The sequence below is a fragment of the Nicotiana tabacum genome, chromosome 19 (assembly GCF_000715075.1).
Source record: "Nicotiana tabacum cultivar K326 chromosome 19, ASM71507v2, whole genome shotgun sequence".
Lineage (NCBI taxonomy): Eukaryota > Viridiplantae > Streptophyta > Magnoliopsida > Solanales > Solanaceae > Nicotiana > Nicotiana tabacum.
This window is the reverse complement of record NC_134098.1, coordinates 59,925,995-59,942,848: the sequence shown is the minus strand read 5'-3', so window position 1 is coordinate 59,942,848 and position 16,854 is coordinate 59,925,995. Positions and strand designations below refer to the sequence as shown.

At 37.7% G+C, this 16,854-nt stretch overlaps 1 protein-coding gene across 4 annotated transcripts; it reads right to left on the bottom strand.

The window, feature by feature from the left end:
* Positions 1-3,409: 3,409 nt before the first annotated feature.
* Positions 3,410-16,466, bottom strand: LOC107789014 (uncharacterized). Of its 4 annotated transcripts, none has more exons than XM_016610776.2 (8): positions 16,258-16,466; positions 14,623-14,938; positions 14,371-14,448; positions 14,151-14,270; positions 12,884-12,949; positions 12,501-12,566; positions 3,833-3,892; positions 3,410-3,734 (listed from the first exon to the last, which is right to left on the bottom strand). In XM_016610776.2, exons 2-8 carry the CDS (start codon positions 14,920-14,922, stop codon positions 3,570-3,572), a joined length of 855 nt encoding a protein of 284 aa, XP_016466262.1. In that variant the 5' UTR covers positions 14,923-14,938; positions 16,258-16,466; the 3' UTR covers positions 3,410-3,569. The 4 variants fall into 4 exon arrangements, with proteins under 4 accessions (XP_016466262.1, XP_016466263.1, XP_016466261.1 ...); XM_016610777.2 differs by having other exon boundaries at positions 14,623-14,941; positions 16,258-16,441; XM_016610775.2 differs by having other exon boundaries at positions 14,371-14,451; positions 14,623-14,941; positions 16,258-16,435.
* Between the last annotated feature and the right edge of the window lie 388 nt (positions 16,467-16,854).

Below are 16,854 nucleotides of genomic sequence, written 5' to 3'. Positions count from 1 at the left end.
ATGATAGGCTCTCTCGTCTTCCTGCTTGATAGATTCCATGTGCCTCCGAAATTTATGCTCTTGGTGGTCTGTTGCTGCCATCCACATCAAATCATGCAGATCCGTGTTGGGATGTGCCTTCTGGAAATTGGACTTAAAGTGACTCACACAGTAGCGGTGGTAGGCATAAGGTTCTTGTCATGCAGGCAAGTTCTCTACAAAACTTAAGATACCACCATACCGATCAGATATTAGACAAATGCTGGAATGATGTTTGACAACATGCTCTTTCAAATGGTTCAAAAACAACGTCCACGTCTCTTGGCTTTCATTGGCACAAATAGCAAAAGCTAGAGGAAATATTTGTCCATTAGCATCTACTGCAACGGTTATCAACAGCTTGATATCATACTTTCCATAGACATAAGTGTCGTTTATGGATATTACCGGCCGTCAATGCGAAAAACCATCAATTGCTGGTTTAAATGCCCAGAACACGTAATTGAATATATATTCTGGTTTTCCCGGACTCCGCTCAAGCTTCCATTCAACAACTGTCCCGGGGTTAAAGTGTTGCAGTACGGCCATGTACTTGGGTAGAGTTACAAATGACTTATCCCAATTACCATAAGCAATTTCAAACGCACGTTTGTACCCGAGAAATGCCTTTCTTTTGGTAATGGTATGGCCATATTCCTGGTGGACTGATGTAATGCACTCTTTGATTTTATACCTTATGGACGCTTCAAGGTATGGAATAAGGACAAGAGAAATCAAGTCAATATCCAAGTTGTAGTGATTCCTATTGAATGTGTCCATTTCATATATGTGGGTGGGAATGTATTTACCCACTTGCCACAAACCTGTTTTCTTCTTGCTCGCACGCAGCATCCAATGACAACCTTGTATACCTCCGGAGTTGACTCTCATACCGTCATCTCACGACACTCTTTTACGTTGTGCATTTTCGCCGCCCTGCTTAGGCGCGCTTTATCGGGAAAAAGCATGCCCTTTGCCAGCACCGTTGGTCTAGAATCATCCCATATTGCTGTCTGAATTTCATCAAAATCCCTTGTGAGAGCATCCACATCCGGCATACTTGGCAAGTTATCAAGGTAGGGAATCTTCCTTGAATGAAACGGCACTTGGGACTCGTACACTCTTGGTCTAACGGGGGTTGGAGCATACTCCCTCGTCAAATCAGGTCCTTCATTCTCTTCCTCCTCGTCACCATCCTCACGAGGGAAGGGTGTGTCGTCTCCGGAATCATCGGCATTGTTGTCATAATCATTGTTCTCTTCCTCACTCTGTGCATCTGCCAGATCCCGATTTAATATGTCGTCTTCGAGCAATTGAGTGAGGACAGGTGGTTCAACTTGCTCGTTTTCACTGCACAAACAATAAAATAATAAGCTAATAAAATTAATAAATACTTTCAATATAGCTGTATCACTTCACTTACAAGTCGTAACGTGTTGACATTCCTTGATGGACATTATCCTGTTGGTGATGACTCCCGGATGGACCACCATGATCCAACACACCAGAACTACGCATATTCCAACTGGGCGTGGGTTCATAACTTGTAAAAGTCATATCTGGCAGGTACCCCTTGTGGAATATATGAGTGTTAATACAAATTCAATACAACAAAAATATACATCGTAACACTAAGAAAATTGAAGTTTACCACTCGTCTTGTAGATTATGTAAAGCATGAGAGAAATTATTTCCTCGCTCCTCATTCGCCCGTGGTGATAAGTTTAAATCAGGGCAAACTCTTTCATCTGGAACCTGTCCGGCAAAAACTGCTCCAGAATAACCACCCGATGACTGAGGGTTATCCCTACTACGCGCAACCTCATTATTGCGAACATCTTCGACCTTGACGTACATTTCTAATATTTTTATCACAAGAAATTCCTGGTATTCATCCGGAGTCCTCAAAAAATCCCTCAAAGTTTCATCATCGTCGACGTTAAACTCAGCGTAACAAGCAACCCCTTGCGGAGTGACGGAATACGGATATCTTCCGGTTACTTTAAGGTTCACCGAACGTTTCCTCACACTCATTTTATTACATAACAACGATACCAATCTATCGTACTCCATTGTAAGTGGCAACTTAACATGACACTGTGGAGATAAACTATAGCTCACAGAGTTATTCGCCACCACAACCTCACCCCCCCTCCCCAATATAATAAAACTCTTACTTTTCGCTCTTCAGACATTATGAAAAAATGCTTGAGAATTTAACAAGAAGAAAAATTTGAACGAGTTAGGAATATTTTTGAATGGATTTTTGTAAAATCCTAATGCCTTTAAATAAGGCAATGCCTAGCTCGGTGGGCTGAATTTTTTTAGGTATAGCGCTCTTTTAAAGAGCGCTATACCCATTTGAATTATTGTTATGTCAGTTAAACGCAGGAGACTTATTGGTGGGCCCACAAAATAGGTATAGCGCGGTTATATACCGCGCTATGTATATAGCGCGGTTTAAAAGAGCGTTATATATATAGCGCTCTTTTAAAGAGCGCTATACTTTAACGGCCAAAACTCCGTTAAAAGTATAGCGCTCTTTAAAATAGCGCTATATACAAAAATGTCACTCTTTTTTTACACACATTTCCGTCACACTTGTCCAAAAGAACCACAAATGGGTTCTGAACTTCATCCAAATATCAACACGGTTTTAGTCCGTCAGTACTGTAGAGAACTTTCATGGACATTAATTTGACTTTAGTTGTTTAAACTAATCCCAATGTCCAATAAGCTCTAAAATCTAGCACAAATAAAGTGTGTCCAGTGGTGCCTGGGCAGGAGTTGCAGTCTCCTGGAGAGTAGCAAGGAAGAGTTGACAGGGGGTGGGGTACATCAGTAGAATGGCAGCTGAGAGAGAAAGAAGGAAAAGAAGACAGTAAAGAAGGCTTATATAAGGATCTCTTTTCTTGGACCTCGATGGCAGCTGAGAGAGAGAGAAGGAAAAGAAGACAGTAAAGAAGGCTTATATAAGGATCTCTTTTCTTGGACCTCGATTAACAGATGCAATAGATCCTAATGCAGAGGATTAAAACATCAAGAGTAGGAAGAAAAAAAAAGGGTGGCGGTTGAAGGTGTAATGTGCCAAAGGGACAGAGGTTTAAGTAATTCAGTTGTGTTCAAGAAAGAATGCCAACTTTCTATACTGGAAACTCTTCAACTTTAAACTTCTCATTTACCCTTAATACATGCTCTTATGACCATAAAAATGTCATGGTATATTTAAAACCATATGTTCTGAAGGCACTTTGTATGTGCCAAAAGTCCTTTCTTTCTTAGACTCCGCGCCTGAAACAAAGGGAATACCTTCTTTTTGTTTAAATTCGATTGTCCATAACCTTTGATAAACAAATAAAGCAGAAAATGAGCACCTAATTGATAGTGAAAGTTGGAACAAATAACCAGCCAGAAAGAAGATCTGTACAAAGACAAATCTTCTTGAGCTTTGCTTATACAAAAGCATACCATATTTTCTTGCCTAATTACCACTTCAGATTTCTCTGCCATAAGAAAACATGCAAAGTTATATGTAGACCTGTTCTCAGTTTCTACTCATGATGATGCATTCCTTCTGCCAGAGTCATAGGCATAAAAAATAGGCCCTTATTCTCCAGCAGTTGAGTTGCCATTGAGGGATTCACTTCCAGCAACTTGCCCAATGTCTCTTCCAGAGGTTCAATCAGTTGTTCATCAAGAATGTAATGTCCACAACCCTGCATTACGTTCTCCAGAAATTAGTTTTTGTATGAAGAAAGAGTCCAAAAGTTTGATTAGTAATGTAATTGTTATATATTGGAATCATGAATGGTACCTCAACAAATAAAAATGGGATAGAAGAAGGTTCACCCCCCAATCTGCTCCAACTGAGATCCTGCACAGTCAGGATTGAGTTAATTACAGCATACTGTTAAGGAAATAAAAAACTACAACGATTCTTGATGACCTGAAAGATGATACAAAGTAAAGAAAAATAGAAGTAAAAAAGGTAGCTATTCAAACGTGATCGGTGATACAGCAAGATTGATAGCACCAACATTAACATGAAGATCAATCACCTTGGGGCACTGAAATAGGTCACCAGTTAAAACATTATCCAAATAATTGAACTACTGGTTTTAAGAATTATACTGACACAGTAAGCAACCATAGCTCCTGAAGAAATAACGTCTAAACTTACAAATATACTAAAACTACTCTAGAGAATGTACAACTATACAAGAAACCACACTTTATACAGGCTTATACATCTATGAGCGACAAGTATAGCATCAAACAGGAATCATTATTTTAAGTTTGCTTAAGAAAGGAAGCATGTTAGGAATTAGGAACCTTAATATGTTCAAAGCTAAATGAGAAGGATGATGATGGTGGAGTTTAAGGTCCATAGAATGCTCCGGAATGATCTTCCAAAGAGGATTTGGCTGGAAGATGAATATATATGCACAACAGTGTTCCAGTCGAAGGAAGTTATAGGCTAGCAGTATGTTTTCGGTTCCATACTAACTGGACAGGCACATTTTTTTTTTGCACAACAGTATTCCAGTTGAAGGGAAGTTACGGGCTAGCACTACGTCTTCGGTTCCATACTTACTGGACAGGCACAATTTTTGTTTTCTGGGAGTAGGTTAACAAATTGTCTGCTTTGCTCTAGCCTCCAAACGGCCTAGGTTGATTGTTGCTAGAGACAAGGCAATTCGTCCTTTTTTCAAATGGTTGAATAATTGAGCTAGACTTGCCATGCATCCGGTTTACCAGGTTAACTGGTTGTTGACTTGTTGCCTCCTTTCTAAGCTTGAGTTTGTAATGTCAAACAAAAAGAAGCTCTCTTAAACACATCATCAACAATAAAGTTCAGCAATATTGGTCTTAGTTCATTTTCTTTGGAAACAATTGAGAGATTCATGGTAATAGAAGGTTTCAAGCTCTTATAGCCAAAAGTTTCAAGTAATATAGCACTACATGGTATGGCTGTTTGGTGCTTAATTCACAATTTTGCCTGTGGCTCAATTAGTTAAAGTCCTAGTAGGTAGACAGACAGTATCAAAAGTCAAACAAACGACCAAAATTATTGTTGCACTAATATCTTCTAGTATAATTTGGTCTGAAAATGGGAAATACAGACGTATCAATAGAATAGTGTGGATCTTGAAAAGCAAAACAAGAACACTGGCCAAATGGGTCATATCCCCTGCTAACCTGAGTTTATTCATCTTTCTTTAGTTGAAGAAGATGAAGAAACAAAAGAAAAGCAAACAGAAAAAAGAAGAAGAATAAAAACAGAGAAGCAAAATTAACGATGAAGATGACGAACGAAGGGGAGGGGATAATCGGAAAAAGAAGCTTTTCCTTTTTTGGCTTAAAAGTCTTTTGCTTTTCTTTCTCAATTTTTTGTCACCTATTGATTAGTTTCTTTTCATGTCAGCCAAGAGTAAAAATCACACGCTCCTCTTCTAACAAAGACTGTGACTCAAGCACTTCAGTGAGTGTTGGAGTGTCTAATAGGTACAAGGGTTAGTTGAGGTGTCTAAATGGAATTTGGTGCCAATTTTAAGTGGCTGTCTTTCTATTTGGCCAAGAACTTTTCTGTTCTTAAAGCGATGAATCATCTGAATGCCTGAACATTTTCTAATTTTGCTTTTTAACAGCCATATTTTCCGGCCAAGATCCAGTTTTTCGACACCAAAACCAAATCATCTATATTATATTAAAAGCAAGAAGGCCCTTAGCGAAATGCCGTTCGTCTTTTTTACCCTTTAAAAATACAGTTCATACTGAACAAAATAGTCCTTTAGTTATTTCTCAAATATTTAGAAATAGTTATTTAATTAATTCCCTAATATTTAGGATTAGTCATTTAATTATTTTCCTACTTTTTAGAACTTTGATTTTTCAATTCCTTTGAGTTTTAGGAGTCCTTATTTTCAACTCCATTTAAATTTACGAGTACTAAATTTCAAGTATTTTCAATTTATATTAGGAAAGTTTCGACCACTTTATACTGTTTTCAGATTTAGGATTTTTTTTTTTTTTAATTAAAATTTCAAGTATCAAACTGGGTTTTTTGTTGTTGTTGTAAATAAAATTTTTGTCACTTTCAGCTCTATTTAGTTTTAGGTGTAGGATGAAAAATGTAACTATATTAAAACAGTAAAGGGCTTCATATCAACAAAAGGGTATAAAACTCAAGCTATATAATTTTGGTTTTGGCATTCTACAAAAATTATGTATTAAAATATAAATACACATTCTAAAAACACTATAATTAGATATAAATTATCTCAATATTTACAATTATTATAACCATTAACTCAACATCAAGTTCTAGAGATACCTTCAAAATGACACACTATGTTTGGATCATTGTTACCCATCGTTTAAATATATTGTATTGTACTGTATTGTATTGTATTGTATTGTATCGTATCGTTTTATGGATATAATATTTGAATAGATTGTATCATTTGCTGTTGTTAAATAATATTTTTGTTGTTTGGTTTGACTGTATCGTACTGTACTGTAACTGATAAGTTCACTAAAATACCTAAATTATTTTAAATAAAATTTATCAAGAATTACAAATTAAAATAATTTATGACAACCTCTTTCTACTAATTTATCATTAATTACGTAGCTTGGAAACAAGAGCAAAAACCTGGAAAAAAAAAGGTTAATTAATATTAGCAACAAAAAAAATTTAAAATAATACAAAAGTGTAACGACCCGACCGGTCGTTTTGAGAGTAATAGCCCCGATCCCCTATTTACTGCTTCTCCCATATCTATTCCTGCTATTGTGACTTGCCGGGAGGTTTCGTTTTGGTTTTTGGAGTGTTTTGGGACACTTAGTCCATAAATGGAGGTTTAAACCTTAGGATTTGGACCGTAGTCGGACCTGTGTGAAGACGACTCCGGAATGGAATTACGTCGGTTCCGTTAGCTCTGTTAGGTGATTTTGGGCTTAGGGGCGTGTCCGGATTGTGTTTTGGAGGTCTATAGCTCAAATAGGCTTGAAATGGCTAAAATAGGAATTTAAGTTTGGAAGTTTGACCGGGGAGTTGACTTTTTGATATCGGGGTCGGAATCCAATTCCGAAAATTTTCATAGCTCTGTTATGTCATTTATGACTTGTGTGCAAAATTTAAGGTCAATCGGACTTGATTTGATAGATTTCGGCATCGAATGTAGAAGTTGGAAATTCTTAAGTTTCATTAAGCTAGAATTGAGGTGTGAATTGTGATTTTAGCGTTGTTTGATGTGATTTGAGGTTTCAAATAAGTTCGTATGATGTTTTAGGACTTGTTGGTGTTTTTGGTTGAGGTCTCGAGGGCCATGATCGATGCCCAGTATCGATGGTCAGGATCGAGGGCCATGATCGAAGCCATGATCGAGGCTCGGGATCGAGGGCCATGATCTAAGGCCAGAATCCAGGGCCATGATCGACGCACATGATCGAAGGCTCGGGATCGAGGGTCATGATCGAAGGCCAGAATCGAGGGCCATGATCGGAGGCCAGGAACGAGGGCCAGGATCGAAGCCATGATCGATGCCCAGGATCGAAGGTCAGGATCGAGGGCCATGATCGAAGCCATGATAGAGGGCCATGATTGAAGTCTTGATCGAGGGCCAGGATCGAGGCAGGACCGAGGGCTGCCTGGACAGAATTATAAAACAGGGGACTTCGTCCTCTGTGCCATTTTTGACGAATTGGAGCTTGGGGAGGCGATTTTTTTTTCTGTTAGGTTAGCGCTTGCAGGTTCAATCTCTCTTACTAGTATAGAGAAAAGAAGTCTACCTTTCTCTATACTAGAGCATACGGGGAATCAAATCTAAAAACCAATATATGAACAAGAGAGCAGACGGGGTAATAAAAAGTAAATCAATCGAATAGCTAGTCCTTCCTTTCTTTCTCCTTCCCCATTTCAGGTTTTAGCATTTGTTTTCACCATTTAATTAGTGTTTTGAGATTGAAATTTGGGGATATTTTAGAAAATTCATAGAAACGAATTTTTGAGATTTCGGTGTCAATTCGGAGTCGGATTTGAGTGAAACTGGTATGGTTGGACTCGTAATTGAATGGGTTATCGGATTTTGTGAGTTTCGCCGGATTCCGAGACATGGGCCCCACGGGCGATTTTTGAGTTAATTTCGGATTTTTATTGAAAAATGTATTATTTTCTTATGAAATTGATTCCTATAATTTTTGTTGACAGTATCGAATTATTTTGGCTAGATTCGAGCCATTCAGAGTCGGATATTCGTGGAAAAGGCATTCTTACCGATTGATTGAGCTTGGTTCGAGGTAAGTGGCTTGCCTAACTTTGTGCGTGGGAACTCCCCGTAGGATTTGTACTGTTTTTGATATATGAGCGTTGTGTACGTGAGGTGACGAGTACGTACACGGGCTAATTGTGTAAAAATCCGATTTTTCTACCAAGTAATAACCTGATTTCCTTCTTATTTGAGTTCCATCAGCATGTGTGGTATCCGGCTAGACTAGAATAGCATGCCTACTTGTCTTAACTGTTTACTTGAACTGCGTGCAGCATGTTTAGTGAATTTACCTGTCTTTCCTTAACTGGTACTTAGGTTGAACTGTAAAATTTCGTGTCGTAACTATTGAATTCTATTGTTTGGCTGCATATTTACTTTGGGACTACGGAACGGTATTCCGGGAGATCCCCCTGTACTGCATATTTACTTAGGGACTACGGAACGGTATTCTGGGAGATCCCCTTGTACTGCATATTTACTTTGGAACTACGGAACGGTATTCCGGGAGATCCAGTGTTTAAAAAAACGTATGTTTTCTCGCTTTAAGCGAGAAGCGAGGCGAAGCGTGAAGGGCAGCGCTTCAGCAAGGTGAAGCGACTCAGGTCAGTAAAAGCGACCGCTTCTCTGTAAAAAGCGAGAAGCGAGGAAAGCGAAGTGAAGCGAAGAAGCGTCCGCTTCTCTGTTTTAAAATACCCAACCCTATTTTATTAAAAACGAGTTTTTTGGATTAAACACTGGTCTGGAACAACAGCGACTAGGGTTCTTCAACTTCCAACAGCAGCGACTTCTTCTTCATCTACTTCTGATTTCTGAAAGAATCTCAAAGCATCAACTAGGGTTGTTCTTCTACTTCTTCAACTTCAAGTTCAAGTTCAAAACTTCAACAGGTATGTTCTGAACTTCTGATTTTCATTCTTCTTCTTCTTTTTCTTCTTCTTTTTCTTTTTCTTTCTAAACGTCCAAAAAGCGGCGAAATGCTGGCGAATTTTTTCCAGAAAATTACTGCCAAATTTTTTCAGTTTTTAACAGAGAATTCCTCTAATTTTTTATATCCTTTATTCTTAGTTCTTATTGCCTTTCTTATGTGTTATGTAGTTGTTCTTTTAATGGCACCAAAAGAAGATAGGAAAGACCCGGCTTGGGCTTACTCTGAAAGAGTTAGCGAGACCAACAAGATGGCCATTAGATGTCTTTTTTGTGATAAGATTTCAAATGGGGGAATCTATCGTCAAAAAGCGCATCTAATCGGTGGTGATCCAAATGTCGCATCTTGTCCTAAAGTTCCATCGCATGTAAAGAAAGAATTGAAAGCATTCCTTCAAAAAAAAAAAAGAGTTAAAGACTCAAATGATTCATGAACAAGAACTATATAATCTTGATGATGACGATGATGAAATAGAAGAAGGTGACGATGCTTCCTCGCTTCCACCAAAATCACAAAAGCGGGGAAGGATGCAAACAATGTCTTCTAGTTGAAGCATCTCATTGATCTAGTTTTCATTAAGTACAATAGAACATTGAGGCGTCGTTACAATGCTCGCAATGTAATTGATCCAATTAGTTTGGACAACATCGATGATGCTAATGAATGGCTAACTGGAGTCCCGGAAGATCATGCAGATGAAGAAGTATTTGAGGATACTTCTGATTTCACTTGGGGTGATGTTGCGGAAGCGCGTGGAATTGGGGAGAGGATTTATGGTTTGAGGGGGAGTACCTCAACTTCAAGTAACTTCAAGTTCACAGAGGAAGGGAAAAGAGGCAGCTACTTTGTCCCTAGTTGATGAAGAAGAAGAAGTTGAAGAAGATGACGAGCAATATAATAATGATAGTGGATTACAAGAATTTGACAATCTTGTAGAAGAATAGGATGCTCATTTTGTGCTTGAATTGATGCTACTCTTTAGTTTTTTAATTGAAGTATTGAACATTTGCTTACAATTACATGTATTGTCTATGCAGTATTTTTTTTTATTTTTATTTTTTTAAATTCCGCTTCACTTCAAAAAAGCGAGCGCTTCGCTTCTCGCTTCTCGTGAAATGGGGGTTGTCGCTTTTCCTCGCTTCACGCTCTTCACAACACTGGGGAGATCCCCCTGTACTGCATATTTACTTTGGGACTACGGAACGGTATTCCGGGAGATTCCCTGTACTGCATATTTACTTTGGGACTACGGAACAGTATTCCGGGAGATCCCTTTGTTCTGCACATTTACGTTGGGACTACGAGACGGTATCTCGGGAAATCCCCTATTGTTATCTCTGTGTACTGAGTTGTTGTCTTCTATGATTTCACTCTTGTTAAATTTCAGTCTTTATTTTACTGCGGTATTTCATTCTATCTTGTGTTATTATATATATATACCAGTAGGGTCCTGACCTGACCTCGTCACTACTCGACCGAGGTTAGGCTTGGCACTTACTAGGTACCGATTGTGGTGTACTCATGCTACTCTTCAGATACTCCTTATCAGCCGCACTATCAGTGAGCCAGGACAGCTTTGGAGACTTCAAGGTATATCTATCGCGTCCGCAGACCTCGGAGTCCCCTTCTACTCTTCTCCATGTCCATTATCTTCTGTATTTTCTTTTGATAGACTCTGATGTATAGAAACACTAGATTTTCTTCCTGTAGTTTGTGATTCACGAATGTTCCGGGCTTTGGGAATGCTGTGTAGTACATGGAGGAGTTGGTTATTGTACATGCCAGGTGGCATGGTACTCAGTTATAGTGTTATTGCTACAGTTAGTTGTTAAATTTATGTTTTCATTTCATTTATTCCGCAAAATGTTAGGCTTACCTAGTCATAGAGACTAGGTGTCACCACGACGTCATACAGAGGGGAAATTGGGTCGTAACAAAAAGAGATAAAGAATCGAACAGAGAATTGGATAAAAAGAACGGGGCAAACTAACTCTAGAAAAGATGGAAGAAGACAAAGTAGGTCAATAAGTTGGAGATTTGGAATTAAAATTAAAAAAAATTAAATGATAAAATAAAATTATAGAGTAATAAGTAAGGCATAATTGGAAAATAAAATAGGAAACGATCTCACCACACCAAGTAGGTTGTTTCATAAAATGGGGCTTTTGGTTGTCCCGGAACAATGGATTTAACAATACGATACAATCAATTTTAAATAAACAATCAAAACAAACATTATTTTGGGATAACAATACAATACGATACAATGGGTAACAACCATCCAAACAAGTTGTTAACAATTGCACGTCAATTATACGTATCATATTTATATAATTTTTAAAAGTTTATACTTATTGATACGGGTTACACGCGCAAAGCGCGTACCCTAAGACTAGTAACTATAATAATGCCTAAACAAATGAAGGAAAACAGCGATAAAAATCGATGCCGATGACTCCTCCGATTCCTCCTGTAACAAAACCTATCGCCTTTCTAGGAGTCTCAACTTGCTTTCCCAAGAAACTTTTTGTCCCAAAATCAAAAACCATACTCCTTGAAGACGAGGAAATTGAAGAAAATAACACTTGATTTGAAATGGGTTGTGGTCGAATTCTTATTAAACTTGGGTCAATTAACAATTTTCATCTGGTGCACTTAATAAGCATTTGGCATTACGCTAGACTTAGCCAGAAATAGTCCAACATTTTTGCTCTGAGTTCTTGCCATTTGAGTTTGGACTACAACCATGTGAAGGTGCTGGCAGAGAAGAGTGGGCGGTGACTGTAACAAATTCAAAGGAGAAGGGGTTGTGGATGGTGGCGAAGGAGGATGCCCATATGGAGCAGGTGTTGATGAAATTTTTTTGGTGAGGGTGGAGTGAGGTCGAAGCAAGGGAGGCTAGTGGTGGCGGAGAGACTGAGGCCGTTAGCAATTTCAAGATTTTTTTTTGATTGTGTGTAATTTTTAAGTTGTACAGTTTTGTAGTTTTTGTGGAGAAAAAAACTATCAAAAGGATTTAAAAAGAAAATTGATGAGAATCTTGAAAGTGTGAAGATGACTGATTCACATGACAAAGGAGGTGAAGAAGAAGGATTAAAAAAAAAAAAAAAAAAAATTACGTTTCAATTATTCACTCATGCGCTGGACTTGAAGTGAAACTCACTCTTTGTGGCATGTTTGCATAAAGGGCTCAATAGGTACACTTCAGTGACTGTTGGAGTGTCCACAATGTACGCCGGTAAACTTATCTCAGTGAAGGACATCAAATAAGAACATATATGTACCTTTATCTGGAACTGCAGATTTTTGATGTGGTCGATAACTTCATCCATTAGAGATGCTCTTCCACCCTGCAAAAACACAAAATTTATCAATTTTTAAATTCATTGTAGCAATCATGTCATTCCTTTTTTGGTCTCTTGGTTTATAAGAAAGGAGCAAATTGGCATGAAATCAGAACATAAAAGTACTGCGTCACCCATTCCTTAGGGTGCAGAAGACTCTATAACGCACAGATGATTCCAGTTACTAATTTTTTGTATTCTCCTACTTTCTGCATTCCAGCTTCAAGTGCACAGCTTTTAAAAGATCTGAATATCCTGCATTTTGAATAGCTATGCAATATACAATATACAATAAAGATCAAGTGCCAATAAGGATGTGTTACCTTTTTAGAGCATGGAAATAATTCTCCCAATGCGTCTATTCTTTCAGCAATTCTCATCTTGCGACGCTGAATACAAAACCAGCTATGATTAGGTATCAGCTAAATGATATTACAATGTGATTACCGTGAAGCTTAAGCTTCACCAAAATTATGACAATCTCGTGAACGCAGCGGTGGAGCAGAAAATTTTCTTGGGGCGCAGAGTCTGGAATTATCAGCTGTACAAACTTAGGTAGTCATATTACATTCTGATCATATATTCTGTATGCTAAGAATATATTTAACATACTGTTGAAAAAAACATATTTAGACATTTACAATGTAGGGGAATTACTTTGACCTCTCCTTTAGTACTGCTAAATATGCGGACTTTCCTTCTAGTTTGAGAAATGCCAAAGACTTCTTCTCGACTTTGGTGTTTCATTACCAAGACCGCCCTTTCCATTAACGTCCATTAGTAAGACCGTTTAACAGCTATATCAGCACAAACATCAGGTATGTAATACTTTTACCTTGGCAAAGATTTACTTCACACCATTCTCGCAACCACCAAGCTCCGCCTTCACAAACCCTCCCCTGCCTAGCTGGGCCAGCCTTCTCCACCCCCTCCCTTCCCCTATCCATACCCATCACCTAACCCCCTCATCACACTGCTCCCCTCCCTTGTTGTCCCCTACACAATACACATATTGTGTTACACATAATTACTCTACTGTGTTACACGTGTAACATAGCAGGATGATAGCTTCAAAATTGCCACTGCTGGCTTATGCTGTTTGTCAGTAGACGTCAAATTAACTCACCCAAAATCTTAAAAAAATAAAGAATCAATGAGAGAGTATCTAAATTTCCAAGTAAAGACCCTGTAGTACAAAGTGGGATACAATTTTTGACAAATAAATATTCCATAAACAAATGCTGAAGCTCAATATTGTATTACCCCTGCCATACAAAGTACTAACTGTCAATTACAGCTCATGATGACTAATTTGTCTGATTTACTAATGGAAAGATCCTTAGAAAATTTGCACCAACTATTACAAACCCTAGAGGACACATCTTGATATACAATTCTTGATGACCTGATAATCATGAAAATTTACAAATAACAAAGATTTACATTTAATAACAAAGAATCAGTAATGTTTGTACTAGTCTTTAAAGGTGGTTGGATAGGCACAGTTAGTATATAAAAGCTGCAAGAAAATAATCAATCCCCGATCAGACAATGCATACAACAAGAGAGGATTGAAGGATTTAGGCTTACTCGATCAGACAATGCAGCCCTTGCTTTTCTAGAACTTTTGGAAAGATACGATGATCCAGCAGCTAATGCTTCAGAGCAAGGTCCAGAAGCAAGCCTGGCATCTCCTGCTGGCTCCCATGTCTGCCGTCCAAAGATCCAAGGTTTTATGTCATGAAATAGTCACAGTTCTTCTTCTTTTTTCCAACTTTGAAGTACACATTGAAAATAATCTCAACATTACCAAGGCACCAACTTGACTTTCTGAGCCAATTAAAAAGTCGAGTGGAACCCCTTCAAAGTAAGGACTCGGATATCTTATCTGCTGAAAACAGGAGTTAAAATTCCAACTCTCTCATTAGAGATGAATTTAAACAGTTACCACAGTGATGCAAGGAATCTTGACTTGATAACAGAAAATAGCTCCCCAAACTCATATCTGGTAAACAGTTGACTGTCAGTTTTATTGGCTATGCATCCAGATAAATGGACATACCTCCTGAGAAATTATGTCAGCAGAGCTGTCGACTACTCTGAAACCAGAAGCTTCTGCGGAAGCATCCACTTGAACCTCGGAGACCACATTCTCTGCAAGATATTCAACGTAATTTTGTGGTGTTTGCTGGTCATGGATCCACTGAGGTGAAGGCACAGAAACATAATGCATCCCATCAATTCCAACCCCTGCCATGTACTGCTTGTTAAGTTCATGCCCCGCTAGATAATAAGAATCATTTGTACCTCCAAGAAATGCCCATTGTGTTTCTAGGGCATTTGGCTGACTCTGCTCTCCCATGATACCAAAGATCAGACTGCTAAACGCAAAGCAAAACAGAGATTGTTAAATTGGAAAAGCATAATCTTCCCGATAAACATTAAGTCAAAGTTGCATATTAAAGAGGGCAGTAAGATCTCACAATGATATGAGAAAGGTACATAGTACTTCACCTAGTGGCGGATCCAGGATTTGAACTTTATGGATTCGAGTTCGAAATTCTATAGCAATCCACTTGATTTACTGGGTTCGAAATCAATTATTTGTACTTAGTTTAGTGAATTTTTAACTCATATACAGGGTCCGAGCAAAAGCTACTGGGTTCGGATGAATCTATATCTTACTCTCTACATCATCCCTCAACTTCAACTAGAATAGACATTCATTTTCAAATGAAGAGCCACATTTAAGCAAAGCTCCAATTCAATCAACAAAAGACAGGACTTTAAAGACATGAGCTTAAACTTTTGCATTTCCTTTTCTTCCATAGAGTTTAAGAAATGGGCAACAGAACAAATGCTCAACATTGAAATCCTAAAATCATAATTTAATACTAACAAACTGGCATGATCATTGCAAATACAACACAATAGCTTTTGGATGGTTAAATTTAGCTATCCAAATTGTTAATCCCTTTATTTTCCTACTAACTGAGAAATCTTCGAGGGTTAGTAACTCACGGTATGAGAATCAATGGATTATGGGACCCACTTCTTACCCATCTCCACTTAAATATCATACTTTCATCGCGAAAGGGCTCGATCGCATGATGTGCATCTAATCCACACATCACTCATTGCGCTCTTACCACTAGACGAAAGCCCCAGGCTGTGGGCTAATCCTTCTCCTTTTTTAATTTATTTTGTTCCCTCCCCGGGGGCCAATAGTTGTTTTTGCAACTTCCCACGCTTGTCAACTCGTCTCAACCTCTTGGTGGGAAGAGGAGTGTTATTCCACTTAAGATACAGAGTAATTAAATATACCTCTTATAAACAAAACAAATTACATTTCCAATTTTCATTTTTCAGCTCGAAATGCGCCTTTCAACAGTGTACAACCTCTTAGTAAACACAAAATTCAAACAAAGAAAAAAATTAGAGCATAAAAATGGTGTCGAATCTGCAAATACAAAATAGAGGGCCTAGATGTAGACAACTAATTTATTTTAGACTAGTTTCAGTGTTAAGTCCACTTATGTATGAGCATTGACAAGAAAAACACCAAACGAATCAATATGCATAAAACCAGATAAGCGTGATCGATGACATGAAAAAAAAAAAAAATTATAAAATTAAAATGAGTTTCACGTAAAAGAAAATCACCAACTAAATCGAAGAGTTTGAAGAAAAGTTGTACCTGAATTTTCGTATAGAGATGCTGAATGGTGAAAAGATAATGGAGTATGTATGAAATAGAAGTCAGAAGAGGCAAACAGAAGATTCTACATTAGGGTTCTTTGGGCTGTTAGCTAACATGCGCTCTATTTTAACTGGTACATACACATCCATGTAGCTACCAGAGTGTCAGTCTGCCCACTATCGCCTGGCAAAAGTAGTAAATTAACTGTTTTTCTTGAAAAAATAAAATGAAAGAAAGAAAGCTAGAAAGTGAGAGAAGGGAAAAATTTGCAAGACTGATAGTTTTGTATCATTCTTTTTTATAAATTTTAAAAAAGAACTATGCATTTTTATATCAAAAACTCTTTAACGTTTCTTTTTTGAAGGCAAAACTCTTTAACCTTTAAATTTACATTTTATCGTTCATGATATACTTTTTATAGTCATAAAAATATCAAATCATGTTTAAAATCATAAGTTTTAAGGATTCTTTGGTATATGTCAAAAGTATTATTTTTTTTTGTTAATTAAATATCGTCATACAAAATAAAACTAATAAAATAGTAATTGAGGAGAACTATCGGAGTTTTAGAAAAATTTCATGACTATGTCATTT